This window comes from Canis lupus, chromosome 11 (assembly GCF_048164855.1).
Source record: "Canis lupus baileyi chromosome 11, mCanLup2.hap1, whole genome shotgun sequence".
Classification (NCBI taxonomy): Eukaryota; Metazoa; Chordata; class Mammalia; order Carnivora; family Canidae; genus Canis; species Canis lupus.
The window spans coordinates 43,099,775-43,114,086 of record NC_132848.1 but is presented as its reverse complement, the minus strand read 5'-3'; the positions used below and the strand labels follow the sequence as shown (position 1 = coordinate 43,114,086).

The window sequence follows — 14,312 nt, the reverse complement described above, 5'->3', positions numbered from 1 at the left end:
GAAGGGTAAAGATTAAACAGGAAGAATTCATGTTAAAAATGTAGTCTGGAGGAGTAAAATTAAAGGTCAATGTGATTCATTCTGTCCCCAAATCTTGGTAGATACAATACTGAGGGAGCAGCGTTAAGGGGAGAAACCTACCGTAAAAATGTTTTGGTGCGAAGAGAAATGAATGCTGTATAATTGCAGTCCAGCCATGCCATTGTCCATGGCTATGTAGATTGGAATCAGCTGGAGAAATGACAGCTGAAGGAGCAAAGGTCAGATTTTTAAATAGAATTTCTGTGCTTTCCTTTACCATAAATATTTTAGGAAAACTTCAAAATTTTCCTTATTAGGCCAAGATCGCTCAGGGTCTTAGTTGTCAGATCAGCCCTGCCATCCCACAGTCATGCAGAATCAAGTGACTTAAGCTCACGTGGTCATTTCCAACATCATTTCTAGAACATTTTAATAATGCAACCATTGAATAATCACGCATTTTCCAAGAAGACTTAAAGAATTTCCTCAATCTGCCACAACGAGGCGTGGTTAGGGAGAACTGGCTCTTTGGAACCGGGCAGCAGACGGGCTTCATCGCCCAGGCATTATGTGCTGTGCACTGGTATTTAACTTCAGGAAACTGGAAGATAAACAGTAACCACTTGCTACTCATTTTTGCTCTGCAAATAGCAGAATATATTTAAAATTCCTTTTTTTTTAATATTTTATTTATTTATGACAGATACAGAGAGAGAGAGAGAGGCAGAGACACAGGCAGAGGGAGAAGCAGGCTCTATGCACCGGGAGCCCGATGTGGGATTCGATCCCGGGTCTCCAGGATCATGCCCTGGGCCAAAGGCAGGCACCAAACCGCTGCGCCACCCAGGGATCCCTATATTTAAAATTCCTATGCAAAAATGATTGTTTCTTGTATTTCATATGAAAAAAAAAAGTGACCCAAAAGCTATTTTTCTGGAACAGAGCTATTCTCATAAAGAACTTGGTATTGTTTGCATCTTTGTGTGTTACATGATTTCACTGTCTCACACCTTTTAAATCAAAGATCAAAATAGATAATTTCTAATTCATATATATACATATATATATATGTATGTATTTTAGGAGTCTACTCTAAAACTGAGCTAGCTGTATTTTAGGAGTCTACTCTACCAACTGAGCTAGCTGGCTGGGTGCTTATATAATCACAATAATGACTAGAATGATTTGAAAGTACTCAACTGTCGAATTAGCCCACTATAAAATAAAGTCAGTGCTGGTATCTGGGTCTTTGAAAAACACAGTTGTCAAGTTGAGGTCAATTTTGCACAGAGCAACTAGAGACGTAATTGTAGCCAACATACCTAGTATATATGCATATGCAGATGTAATTTATAACCCCAACAGTATTTTTCTACATAGATTCCCTTGTGTTACGATGAAAGCATTTAACTAGAATGAACTAACTATGGATTATGGCCAGTGGTAACTAAAAGAATTTTATCTTGTGCTGATCACTGGGTATCAGGTTCACTGTAAGGCAGGTTGGAGGGTATGGAAAGCTTTCTGGTTGTCAAGGCAACATCTCTACCTAAGACATTGCCCCGTAACATTGCCCTGGCATCTGAGGCAGTAGAATGATCGAACTGGAGCTTCTGGCCCATGTACTGAAACTTCAGTGCCTATGACTCAGCAAAACCTAAGGAGATATTTAAAACCAGCCTGTGCCTTTGATAGATTTGTTTTCTGCAAAACCTAAAGAGATATTAAAACCACCCTGCCCCTTTGATAGACTTGATGGATTGAGTTGCCAGGAAAACGCCTCCGGAAAGACTATGACTGTGAGGTTGTTCCTTAGGGACACAGGCCTGAGTCTCCTTTGGAAGCCTCATAAATGTGCTTGATGGGGTGGGGAAGGGAGATACAAGAGAGGAGGAGGAGGAGATGCGGGTTCTTTGCAGGAGGACTCTTGAATTTTTCAGGGAAATGAGGTGGGCAACCAGGAGGCAACACCCACAATGCAAGATGGCCGGTCCCCAAAGCCTGACTGGTATGCAAGATCACCTTTGTTGCAGGAGGGCAACAGGTGATTTGAAGGGGCTGTAGGAGTTCAGGAACACTCTTGAGGGGAGCAGCGGCTTCAGCTGGGCCATGGAAGACAGATAAAGTCTCCCTGGGCTTAGGGGCTGGGTTCCTCCTGAAAGAAACCACAAGGAGGGAACCAGGGGCAGTGATGAATTATGGTGTTTTGTGGAGCTGTGCTTTGACTCTCCCAGGCTGAAGGGTGTTGGAAAGCAGTTAAAAAAAAAAGAAGAAGAAGAAGAAGAAGAAGAAGAAGAAGAAGAAGAAGAAGAAGCAGCAGCCAGATATTGAGCTTTCCTAAAGTCAAGGATTTTAAACTTGAGTGACAAATGGAATAACATTATTTAAAGGAAGTGAGTCTTGCGTTGGCCATAGGGAGCATGGGAGCCAGGGCAGCTGAGATTTGCCAGTGTAGGCAGGAGTGGGGAGGGGGGGCAGAAGCCTGGGAGTCTAGGGACAGACCAGCAGAGACCAAGTGGCCTGGGGGCTGTTGGGGGGGGCGCTGTCTGTGCAGAGTGGGCTGGCAGGGAAACCCGGCTCTCTCCTCTGGCAGCAGGTGACTGTCACCCTTTGGCCTTGGCTCTTCGGAGACAAGGAGTATATATAGCACATCTCTGACCTCCGGGAGCCACCACAGCTGCAGATGCTCACAGGATCCACGTGCAGCAAGCCTCTGGCCGGAAGCGGAAGCGGCTGCTGCTACGCGTCAGTTTCTCTTCCGGCAAGTGATGATACTGTCAAGGCATTGAAATCCTCAGGGGAAGGAGCTGCTTTTCCTCCCCCTTCTTACTCAAGTCATTCTTGACGGTACAATAGCAAATGCTCTTGGATGTCACGCCGACCATTACGAGAAAAGAAAAGCCCACTCACATCTAAGCGTAACCTGCTGCTTTCTTCGAAGTCGGCGGATATTTATTGTCATCTTCCAGGCAGCACGGAAAAGGCAAATCATAATAAGGAATGAACCTTGAGCACAAGGAGCTTATGAGCCAGCAGAAAAGATGGAAAAATTACATAAAAACCTGCAGCTGTGGTGAGCCCTAACGGACCTTCGGTGAGGCCAAGAGTGGAGTCGACTCTCCCCAGATCACACGCTGGCTCCCAGGGGCAGAACCTGACTCATTCTCCCATGGTTGAACCTTGAAAAACTCACCCAGAAGGTCAGGAGACCTGGATTTTCATATCGCATCTGACATTTTGCGTGACCATGGACCAATGGGTTCAATTTTAGTTTCTCAGAAACCAAATAAAGGTGTAGCACGGCCTGTACCGTAAAAGGCCTTCATCCCAGTATCCTGCCAGCCAGCTCCCCTGGAGATTCTGGCTTTAAATAACACAATGAAAAGAAGCAGGGCACCTGCTGGACTCATATTTTCCCTGCTGGCTTTGTAAAACATGTGGTAGGGCCTAAGCCATCACTTCCTGTTTCAGTTGGCACAGTGGCCCTTAGAAACAGGCTTGTGAGCATATTCCCTAACAGACGTGAAGTGCCTAGCATTTTTGAAGCTTAATTAGACTAAGACCATGTAAAGACTGTGTGGATTTTTCAGAAGCCAAACAGCCGTGGAGGCTCATTACTTTTAAAAAGGGACAAAATATGTATGAAATTATAGCACACGTACACACAACACACACATGTACCCACCACAGGTGGCTGCCTCTTGGCTTTAAGAAAGAGGCTTTGGATCTCATGTTATAGCAGATGTGTGTGTGTGTGTGTGTGTGGAGGGGGAACGGGGTGAAGTGAAGAGGGAAGACCTCAGTGTCCTGGGAGGAAGATACCCCTTCAGGTGGGGTACCTGGCTGGGGCCCCTTCCATGGCAAGACCCATAAGAGAGCCTTGTAAAGTTACTAAATTCACAGCAAGCTTGACCAGCTTTCTCTCTGACCAACTACTTCCCCAGCATCGGTAACACAGCAAGGCCTGTTGGATGGCAGCCAAGTCGTTTAAAATTATCTTTTAGATGGTATCTTAAGAATAATATTTAGGAGTCAATGGCATCATAATCACGAACTCTCTTCTCTCTCACTTTGAGAAATAGCTTTCCGGGCAACATACTTTTATCATAGCTTTTTGTTCAAAGTTATTCAATATCATATTAAAGCATGAGAGAGAGCGATACATTCATTGTCACTGATCATCAACTTGGGTGTACAGAAGAAATGTCCTTGTTAGAAGGCCAGCTGAATTTTTCTGTGAATGTAGTGAAAACGGTGAAGTTGGAGTCTTGACCATGGCCTCTCTTTCTCCCACAGGTCCTGTACAACTTGTTCAAGTCTTTTTGCCAGATGAAAACCATTGAGACCATTGACGTGTTTGCTGGAATTGCAAACTTCTTTGTTGTGGGAATTGGTGGGGTGTTGATTGGCATCTTCCTGGGATTTATAGCAGCATTTACTACTCGGTTCACGCATAACATCCGAGTGATTGAGCCACTCTTTGTCTTCCTGTACAGTTATTTGTCCTATATAACAGCCGAAATGTTTCACCTCTCAGGTATCATGGCGTAAGTATTTACCTCCTTGTTAAAACCACTTAATTTCATTAAATTTAAGTATTCTAAGCCAAGATGCTAAGTTCGAATAAGTTTTATAAAAGAGGTTCTCTTGAATTCTCAAAAAAATTAAAAATGAATTTTCCTTACTCTTTGTGTCAAAGAAGTGAAGAAATTCCACTAAATTTATACTAAAGTGATCTCATACTAGAATGGAAAGCTACCTAAAAATTATCTCTTGACTCTCATATGAAAAGTGACAATAAACTGTCACAGTGGATTGTCAGGCACGAAAAATTTTCTGAGTTTGATGCCCACTCAGGGTAGTCCATGTGGGAAGTTCTATGCTTGTTCCAGCAAGGTCATATCACCTAAACTGCATCTGGAATTCTAGAATTGCTTATGGATATTCATTTGAATGATATTAGTGGTAGGGAACCTTCACTTTGTGTGCTAGATTTGATTTGAAATAATGGCGTTCAGTCATTCACAGCAGAATCCAATGAATAAGGCACGTAATCATGTCATTCTGGCTTTAGCTTTTTAAATGAAGAGGCATGATTATAAAGCAAGAAATTCTTTATTACAGATGCAGTTAGTGTATCATTCACTAACGGATTTGGAAGGACATTCTCAAGAAGCTCTGCAAGTGGGCTGAAGATGGGTGGTGTTGGGATCTGATTCTAGACTTCCGAGCATCCCTTTGAAGGAGGTTCCTTGTTGGGCGTGGATGTTTTTGTAACAAAGCTTCCAAGAACAAGTCTATTTTATTATGGTCACACCCCATATAGGGTTGGTGAGAAATACTTAGTAATGAAAAGCCTTTATACGTTTATACGTTTTCATTTTGGCAGATACTTACAGCTCGGTAGGTGCTGGGCTCTATGCAAGGACCAGCTATATATCAAGTTTCTGAGTGGTAAACATAGGTCTGCAGCCTGATTCAGGCATTGCTTTAAGGACGATTTGTTTTTCACCTCTTTTGTATGGGAAGTAGATTAGATTTGTGGTGGAAGAGGTCAGGTGCTTCTCCCTGAGGAGAGTGAGACCCATTATAATGCTAGCCATGAGGTAAAGGCTGTATGGTTTTCTGTTTCACAGAGAACCTAAATAAAGCAACATATTAATCCAGTTTGACCCAGTCATGAAATGTTCTGTATCTTCCTGGTTGCTATTCATATCATTTGTATGACTTCCAGTTGCTTCACTGTTCTTTGACCAGTGTCTTTGAAAGTGTGTGAGCACTTTCAAGGTCTCTAAAGAATGATGGGGGTGGGACTTTGTGGCTGCATTCCAGCAGTGTTCTAATAGCAGTTTGCGTGAGAACCTTGAATATATTTGGACCACATGCATAAGTAGTAAATGTTCTAGAACACTCATATGGTTGTCTGAATATATGTGTCAATTGGCTTGAGGTTGGGGGCAGGGACTGTGATGGGAAGACCCAGAGTACGGGATGGGGGTTAAAGTGTTGGAAGGAGTTGGGGTTGGTGCATCTTGCTTAGCGATGTCCATGAGGACCAGAGTCCACAGAGATTGGAGGCTGGTGCTTCATCAAGATCCTGACCTCCCGTGAAGATGGGATTATTATGCATTTACTCGCTCTGGGAATTAGGAAATAAGGGGCAAATAGGACACCGTGTTCCTGGTAAACAGCACAGATAATTCTCTGCACGATTTGTTGGTGGAAGAAAAACATCCCCTCTGTTTCCAACTTCAAAGTGAACATTTATTTTACAGCCTAGCATACAGAAAGGTCCTTTATTACATTTGAACTAATATTGTCATTGCACACAGTGCGCTAAAATAAGGTAACTCTTAAATGAGATATTATGAGAGGTTTAAAACATTTTTGGGGGTCTGGAATTACCATGCACACCCATTACCTGCTGATAGCAAGTGAAGGGACAGATTGACATTGGAGTGTGTGTGTTCTCAGAAGTGATGCCCTGTTTTCTAATGTGAGGTGATTAGCATGATATTCAGAACTCGCCCACGTGTGCTGTGTGCTGCTTCTGTATGGTGTACATTGTAGATGCGAGTGACCCCCGCTTTGAACAACGTGCACTTCCACATTTTAAGTACTATCCTGACCTTGGGATGTTGGTCCAGAGGATCCACTGTAACGATGCAATTAAAATTGCATACCGGTGTGCACTTCTTTTATAGAACTAGTGATTTTTCCACATTTCAGTTGCACTGAGTTTAGGATTCCTATCATACTTCTATAATTGCACTCTTTTGCCATTTAAAAACAAATTTTAAGGTAAATGGGAGGGAAGGCATGTGACATGATGAGCATGCTCAGTAATTTCCCTTGTTTGCTTAAGAGAAGTGGGTGGCCACACAGAAAGGAAAAGAAGCACTGAGGTTAGGCAGCCGGGGGGCAGAGAGGGTAAAGAAAGCCCCTCTCCGAAACTGTAAAACAGTGTAGCGACGTGACTCTGCCTGCCTGAGTTTTGCAAGTTCTCCTCCCTGTCTCCCTCTTCTCCTTCCTTCTTTCCATCTCTACTTCCTCTCCCTTCCCCTTTGGATTGCCTCTCAGATCCAATCCTCTAACCCCCTGTGCTTTCAGCTTTGTCTTGGGCTGGCTCTTAGGCAGCCCGTCCTAGATTGAGATCACACTCAATGAACAGGAAGTTAACACGAAAGTCTGGTTAAAAACAAAACAAAACAGCACTGGGTGTTATATGCAACTGATGAACTAGTGAAAACTACGTCTGAAACTAATGATGAACTGTATGTTGGCTAATTGAATATAAATTTAAAAAAGAAAGAAAGAAAAGAAACATCCTTCTGCAGAACAGAAGAGTGGGGTCTGGGTTCAAAATGCAAATCAGTCTCTTAGATAGGAAAGCTCTGGGCAGGACTGCAGCATCTTGGTTTCTTTGGAGAGATGTCGGAAGCGATGTACCTCGGGTAATCACAAAACTCTACTTGCAACTATTGATTTTGCGTCATGGAATTGTGGTGTGATGGGATTTTCACCAAAAATAAGTAAGTGACATAATACGAGGTGGCGTTCTATCTACCTTCTGCTCCTCTGTCTTATGAAAGCTATTTGGAGGGGTTCCTGGAGGTGTAGTTAATTGAAGGTCTGACTCTTGGTTTCAGAAAAAATACTCAGAGTTAAAACACTGACGAGTCCCCATTGTCCCCTTCCTTTAAGCAAAGACACGAAAACAAATGTCTAAGATGATTCTCCCTCCCCTCCAAAAAATTCCTTAAATCAGATCCATAAAGAAGTGAACTGAAATAGGACTTTATTCCCTTCTTGTGAATGGCAGGCACCTTTTCTGGTCCTCACCTGTACCCCAGCACAGTGTCCTGTATTGTAGTCAATAAGACATCAAAAATACAGGGTCACAAAGGAGGGGATGCTTGGTCTCCACAGCAGCTTGCAGCCTGTGGGGATGTGTGGATTTCTCTTTGAGGTGCTCCAGGCATTTCAAAAAATGGCTAGGTCATCCTTTGGATAGGAGAGTAAGCACCCAATATTTCTAACTTTTTAAAAAGGTTTTATTTATTTGTTTATTTGAGGGGGAAGAGAGCATGAGTGGGGTTGGGGCTTGGAAGGTGGAGCTGGTGAGGAGCAGAGGGAGAGGGACAAGCAGACTTTGTGTTGAGCATGGAGCCTGATGTAGGGCTCAATCCTATGACCCTGAGATCATGACCTGAGCAGAAATCGAGAGTCAGATGCTCAACCAGCTGAGCCACTCAGGTGGCTCACTTGTTTTCACAGATTCATAATTCCTTAGTCTTCCCTCTCTTGGGGGGTATATAAGATGTTTTCCATTTGCTGTTTCAATTATTCTAGCAGTAAAGAAAATAGGAAATGGTAAATATTAGTCCTGTCTGATGAATGAGTAAATTGAGGCTCAGATGGGCAAAAAACATGGCTACGGACGAGTCGGTGGAAGTTGGGCCTAGACCACAGGTCTCTAGTTGTCAGGCCAGGCCAGCACGTGTTCTAGCATCCACTTAAGAAAAAAAAAGCAAGTACATTTCAATGAAAATTTTTAAGTGAGACTTTCAGCAGGAATTTCCAGAATGGTAAGCTCAGGCATGAAATCTAGGAGCAGGCCACGCTAGCAGGACTAAGGCAGTCACTGCTGAAGATGTGAAGACCAGATTCTCTCTCCTTCTTGTTTCTTTCTGTATGAGCTGGTAATTGTCATCCATTTCAAACTTGGAGAAAAATAGGAAAGCATGTCTCCGTTCACCATTTTGAAGCTTCCACCTGGTCCCTATGGGGAGAAAATGTACACGACATTGAAGGACAATCATAAAACCTTATACAAGTTTCTTATGTAGGTACAGATATATGTATATTTATATGTATAGAATACAGGTTTCTTTTATTAGTTTTTTCCCAGATTTGTCTCATGTTTACTGAATGTTTTTCTCAGTGTACAAATATGACCCGGAGCTTTAACAAATCAATCTGGATAATGTAACCTGGATAAATACTTGCCTGCCCACAAGTCATCAGCTATTATATACTCTCTGGCTTGGCCTCCATGCAAATCCAATTGGTCTTAAAGCCTGTCGAAACAGAGAGCAAGCAGATCACATCAGCTTATTTCTAGTTTGAACTTCAAACGTCAAATGTACTCCCTCATACTCTTCCCCTGCCCCCCCCCCCACACACAAGGAAGAAATGGCCTTTAAGTACTGTGTCTGTTGCATAAGAATTAGCTTATCCTGCAGCCAACACTTGAAAGTTAGTTATTGGTTTCATTGCAGGCCAGCTGGAGCTCTTGAGGCAGGGCAGGTCAAGAATGGACGAGGGATGCTCTAAGGACAGGCCCAGGTTTGGTGCCACTCAGCTTTTAGGCATGCATGTTGCAGCCTATCTATACTTGCACCTTCCTCCTCTCTAAGCCGTGTTTCCCTATAGCACTTTAGAGCTTGTAACACTAACATTTTGGGATATAGAGATGGACAGAAATTGATTCTAAATAAGCAAAGTATATTCTTATTCCTAACAGCATAAGCTAAATGAACAGAGAGGTACTCTGTTTTATAAGATATCAACTATTACAAAGTTCCAAAATGTGACTGGCAAAGCTTATAACCATTTCTAAGGCACGTACCAGCTCTGGCCTCTACCACAGGCTTCCCTCTGAGTCTAAAATGTCTCACTGCTATCAACACTGCCCCAAAGGTCACTCCCAGGGAATGCTTTGGTGCACCCTCACATCAGCTGCACAGTAAGAATGAGGCATTGATAATGCTGGGCACCACACTTCTTTAACAATAATTTCAGATTTTCAGATTCATCTGGTACAATCCAGTGTATCTTAGTATTTTGTATGATGTCAGCTGTTTGGCATGTACGAATTGGACAAATTGGTAGGTTCCTGACAGATAGTGACACTTAACGCACAAGTGATTGTGAACGAGCCTGACAAAAATTCTTGTCCTCTCATTAGGGCTCTGATGTATACCTCAGATTTACATAGAACATCTCCCAGCTGAATAAGCAGGCTAGGATACAAATCTTTATGCCACAATTAACAAGCATCAATCCTTGGTTACATTTACCATGTCTTTGTTCCAAAAAACACATCTACCCATCTAACCTACTGAAGTGAAAATTATTTAGACTTTGATGCTTGGGGTTTCAGTAAACACAATTCCAGGAAGAGCCTCCCACTCTCATATCCTTCATTGCTCTAGGTGACAGGGTATGTTTTCTCAAGAGCAGTGCACGGTATTTATAATGGGGGCTCCTTTATTGAGGGAAGGAGAGAGGGGAGTGGGAGTGGAGATGAAGTAGGAAGAAGTTCAGACCATACTTTTGTTGTTCTGCTATGTTAACTCACATTGTATCCTGCTCTAGCCCTCAGAATTAGAGCATCATGGTTATCACACACTTTCAAATATGCAGTGCCACTTGACTCACAGCATCAACCCTTTGGGTTCTGAAGAGAAGCAGGGAGAGTAGACTTTGGATGGAAGGACAGAGGGGACCAAGATGGTAGCCTTAGAGCTCTGGTTCTGGGTTTTCATTGGCTCTGCGCTTTTCATTGGCTCATTATACCTTCTATTGCCTTGGCAAATCAAAGCTTTATTTTTGATTTTGGTGCATGCCTTCACTGTGACTCTGACTGGCCCAAACTGACCTCTTTCAAATCTCATGTGACCACCTGAAACACAAATGCTAAATGGTGGGGGTTTGGAAAGAGATAGTAAAATGAGGCATGAGATTAGTCAAGTAATGAGAAAATAAATCATTATCTTCCTTAATTTTTGGGCACATTCAAGGAACAGTAAAAACAAACAAATGAAAAGATTATTATTATTTTTTTATTACCACTCATATGTCTTTTATTTCTTTTTTCCTTTTGTACAACTTTGCCTCAATTGAGGGATAAAACTAGAAAAGGCAGAAGGGAATATGAAAGTGTAAACACCCCCCCCCCACACACACACACTGTAGCTTTATAATTGGCACGCGTACGTTTAAAGTATATAGCATGATGACTTAATATATGTATATACTACAAAATGATTACCACAATTAGGTTAGCTAACACATCAATCACATCCCACAGTGGCTGTTGTATGTGTGGTAAGAACTTTTGAGATCTAATCCCTTAGAAACTTTCAAGTATGCAATACCATATTATTAACTATAGTCACCATACTGTACATTAAATCCCATAACTTATTCAATCATCTTATAGGGGAAGTTTGTATACTTGGCCACCTTTATCCATTTCCCTCATCTCCTCCCCCCACCACCCCACAGCTCTCTGCGCCTGATAACAACTGGTCTACTCTCTGTTTTTATGACTTTGGTTTTTTTTTTTAATATATAAGATTTTATTTATTCATTTGAGAGAGAGAGGGCGGGGGGAGGAGCAGAGAGAGAGAGGGACAAGCAGCCTCCACATTGAGCATGGAGCCCATCTCGGGGCTCGAGCCCATGACCCTGAGATCATGACCTGAGCCAAAATCAAGCATTGGACCTTAATGGACTGAGCCACCCAGGCGCCCCTATGACTTTGGTTTTTTTAGTTCCCCTACATGAATGAGATCATGCCATATTTGTTCAGAGTAGTGGAAGTGGTTCATGAAATTACTCGGATTTATTTTTATGGTTTAAACTGTTAAATAGATTCAGTTGATAGACTCCAGCATTTGCTTGGTTTTTCTGAAGAAGGTGCAGAATCAGTGGCCTGTCACGTCTTTCCTCGCTGCTGTCCAGCATGATGACCATCAATGACGTATGGCTTTTGAGTCCTTCAAATGTGGCTAGTCTAAAGTGAGATGTACTCTAAGTTTAAAATCTACACCAGATTTTTAAGATTTAGTAGGAAAAGATTATAGAAATTCCCATTAATGATTTTTATATTGATTCCATGTTGACATGGAATTTGTTGAGTAAAATGAATACATTATGAAAATCAGCTTCACCAGTTTGTTTTTATACTTTTAACCATGACTACTAGGAAATTTAAAAATATAAATATGACTTGTGTTATATATTTTTATTACCATTTTTCTCCAGGGCTCACCATTAGTTTTTAGTTTTTGCTATTTGGATATTTGAAGACTTGTTGAAATATGTTTTTTTCCCCTCTTGATGAAGTAAAAGAAAAAAAAACATGAAAAGATGGAGGAAAAAACAGAATAGAAATGCATTCCCTTCATCGATGTTAATCATGTTGTTTATAAAGAACATTTCTTTGAGAGTAGGGGAGATTAGAAAGCAAAAGAGGAATAACTGAAGGGAAGGCAGAAGCAACTGTGAACAAAGGAAAAATGTTACCCCAAGATCCACATTTGGTGGTTGTGATATAAACTCTTCAAAACCTGGCTGAGGGACGGGACTCTCCCTGAGAACAAGTTGCCATAGCTATAGGAATGAGCAAAGTCCGTTGAAACAGAGTCCGTGAGGTTGGATATTTCCCATTTTTCACAAAGTGAAATTATATTTATTCAATGTTCAAAATAATATATTTTTATGCCTCATCTTCTTATAAGTAAAAGAACATTAAGAACATCATAATCATCTATATGGGGAATATCATTCATATAGTCCGTGAATTGTCAACCACAGGAGTGGTATATGATTCACTTACACAGTTTGTAATTAGGTATTTCCAGATACGGTAAGAATGCAGGAAATAGCATATGGGGTATTTCATAGTACCTGAAAACAGTATAAAAATTAAAAAGAGCTGTTACAATAAATGCCAGCATAAGAGAGTTTCATTTTGGGATCCCTTGGGAATGGCTCAGTTAACCATCTGACTCTTGATTTTCAGCTCAGGTCATGATCTCAGAGTCTTGAGATCAAGCCCTGTGCTGTGCCGGGCATGGAGCCTGTTTTAATATTGTCTCTCTCTGCCTCGCCCCCCTCTCTCTTTTTCATAAAAAAAAAAAGATAGTTTCATTTTGTGAAACACATTTTACGGATTACTTCTTAAGAGCAAATGAATAAAATGCTATAATTTAATTTGGGGCTTTCCTCACTCATGGCTCTTAGGTATGTCATTTTCAAGCACCTTTATTCTAGGGAACGCATTTGGTATTTGCCTGGTGAATTCAAATTACATGCAACTTTAACAACTTCTCCTGAACTAAGGACCCCTTCCCTGAGATCTTTTTGAGGAATGGAGGTTCTAGATAATAACAAGCAACTGGATAATACTGGTTTTATTCTCATTTTTTTCTTTTGACTGTTTCTTAACCATTCTTAGTGTTTAAGTAAAAATGATTATGTCATTGTATCATTAGGTTACTCTTTGTCCCGAGCTATTTAAAGTAGAATTTCCCTCTTTCAGACTTTCAGGTGTAAGTAAATTGCAATAGTAAGGCTAAAATTATTTCCTAGTAATACATAGGCCAAAATATTAGCAATAGGACTGTAAATCGGAAATGTAAATGTTGTATAATTGCTGAGAAGTAATTACCTTTTTTGTCTTAATGAAAATCTTTTCAGAAAGCTGATACTGAGAGGACACGTGTAGGTACTTCCCAGCTAGTCCTTCAGAGTAGGACACCGGCCTTTGGACACAAGTTAGGGTGCCATTCCCTTCATCAGCGAGTTCAGCCATGGGGGTCAAGATGGGCTCTTTCAAGAACAGGATAGGTGCCCTAAGGAAACCTGCTTCTCTTTCACTTGCTTTAACAAATCTTGGTGTACTTCTCAGCAGTTCTCTGTGTGGGGGAGGAAGCTAGCCTGGTGTAAACCCAGAGGCATTTTCTGTTAGTGTCTTAGGCACAGAGCAGCTGCGAGTCACTCCTTTTGATGCTGTAGTGTGTTCTCTCAGTGTGCTTTCTTCTTTTCTGCCACTTTTCCCTTACATCAATAATATCTCGGGTCTTTTATGATGTTCCCAGGGGACCTGGTCAAGTGTCCAAGATTCTTTTTCCCATGTGCACCCTCACAGTTAATCCTCAGCTAGTCAAGAGAAATCGAGTCACCTGGGATCGTTGTAAGCAGGAGCTCAAGCTCAGACAGTAGAGGGAGGCTCTGTGTGAGCAAGGGAAACCCAGATCAAACCAGATTATTGGCTACTCAGGGAAGCGCAAATCAGACCAGGTTCATTGGCTCATATAAATAAATTCATTTTGGGGTGAATGGACCCCAGGCCAGAACCACTTCTCTCTGTGTCTCATCTTCCTTCTGCTGGGCCAACCATCTCTAAAACATCAAACAAGGCTCACAGATTGAGCTTCATACCTCTGCAGCTCTTGTCACTACAGAGTACAGAGTTCTACCTGCCAGCTCCTGTCAAA

The 14,312-nt window shown here is 41.8% G+C and overlaps 1 protein-coding gene across 2 annotated transcripts in view; it reads left to right on the top strand.

Moving 5' to 3' along the window:
- Positions 1-14,312, top strand: part of SLC9A2 (solute carrier family 9 member A2) — a 97,318-nt gene that overhangs the window by 38,548 nt on the left and 44,458 nt on the right. For both annotated transcript variants that reach the window (XM_072844399.1, XM_072844400.1), the window contains one exon: positions 4,318-4,568. In XM_072844399.1, coding sequence (XP_072700500.1) covers positions 4,318-4,568 — 251 coding nt within the window. The remainder of the gene's footprint in view (positions 1-4,317; positions 4,569-14,312) is intronic.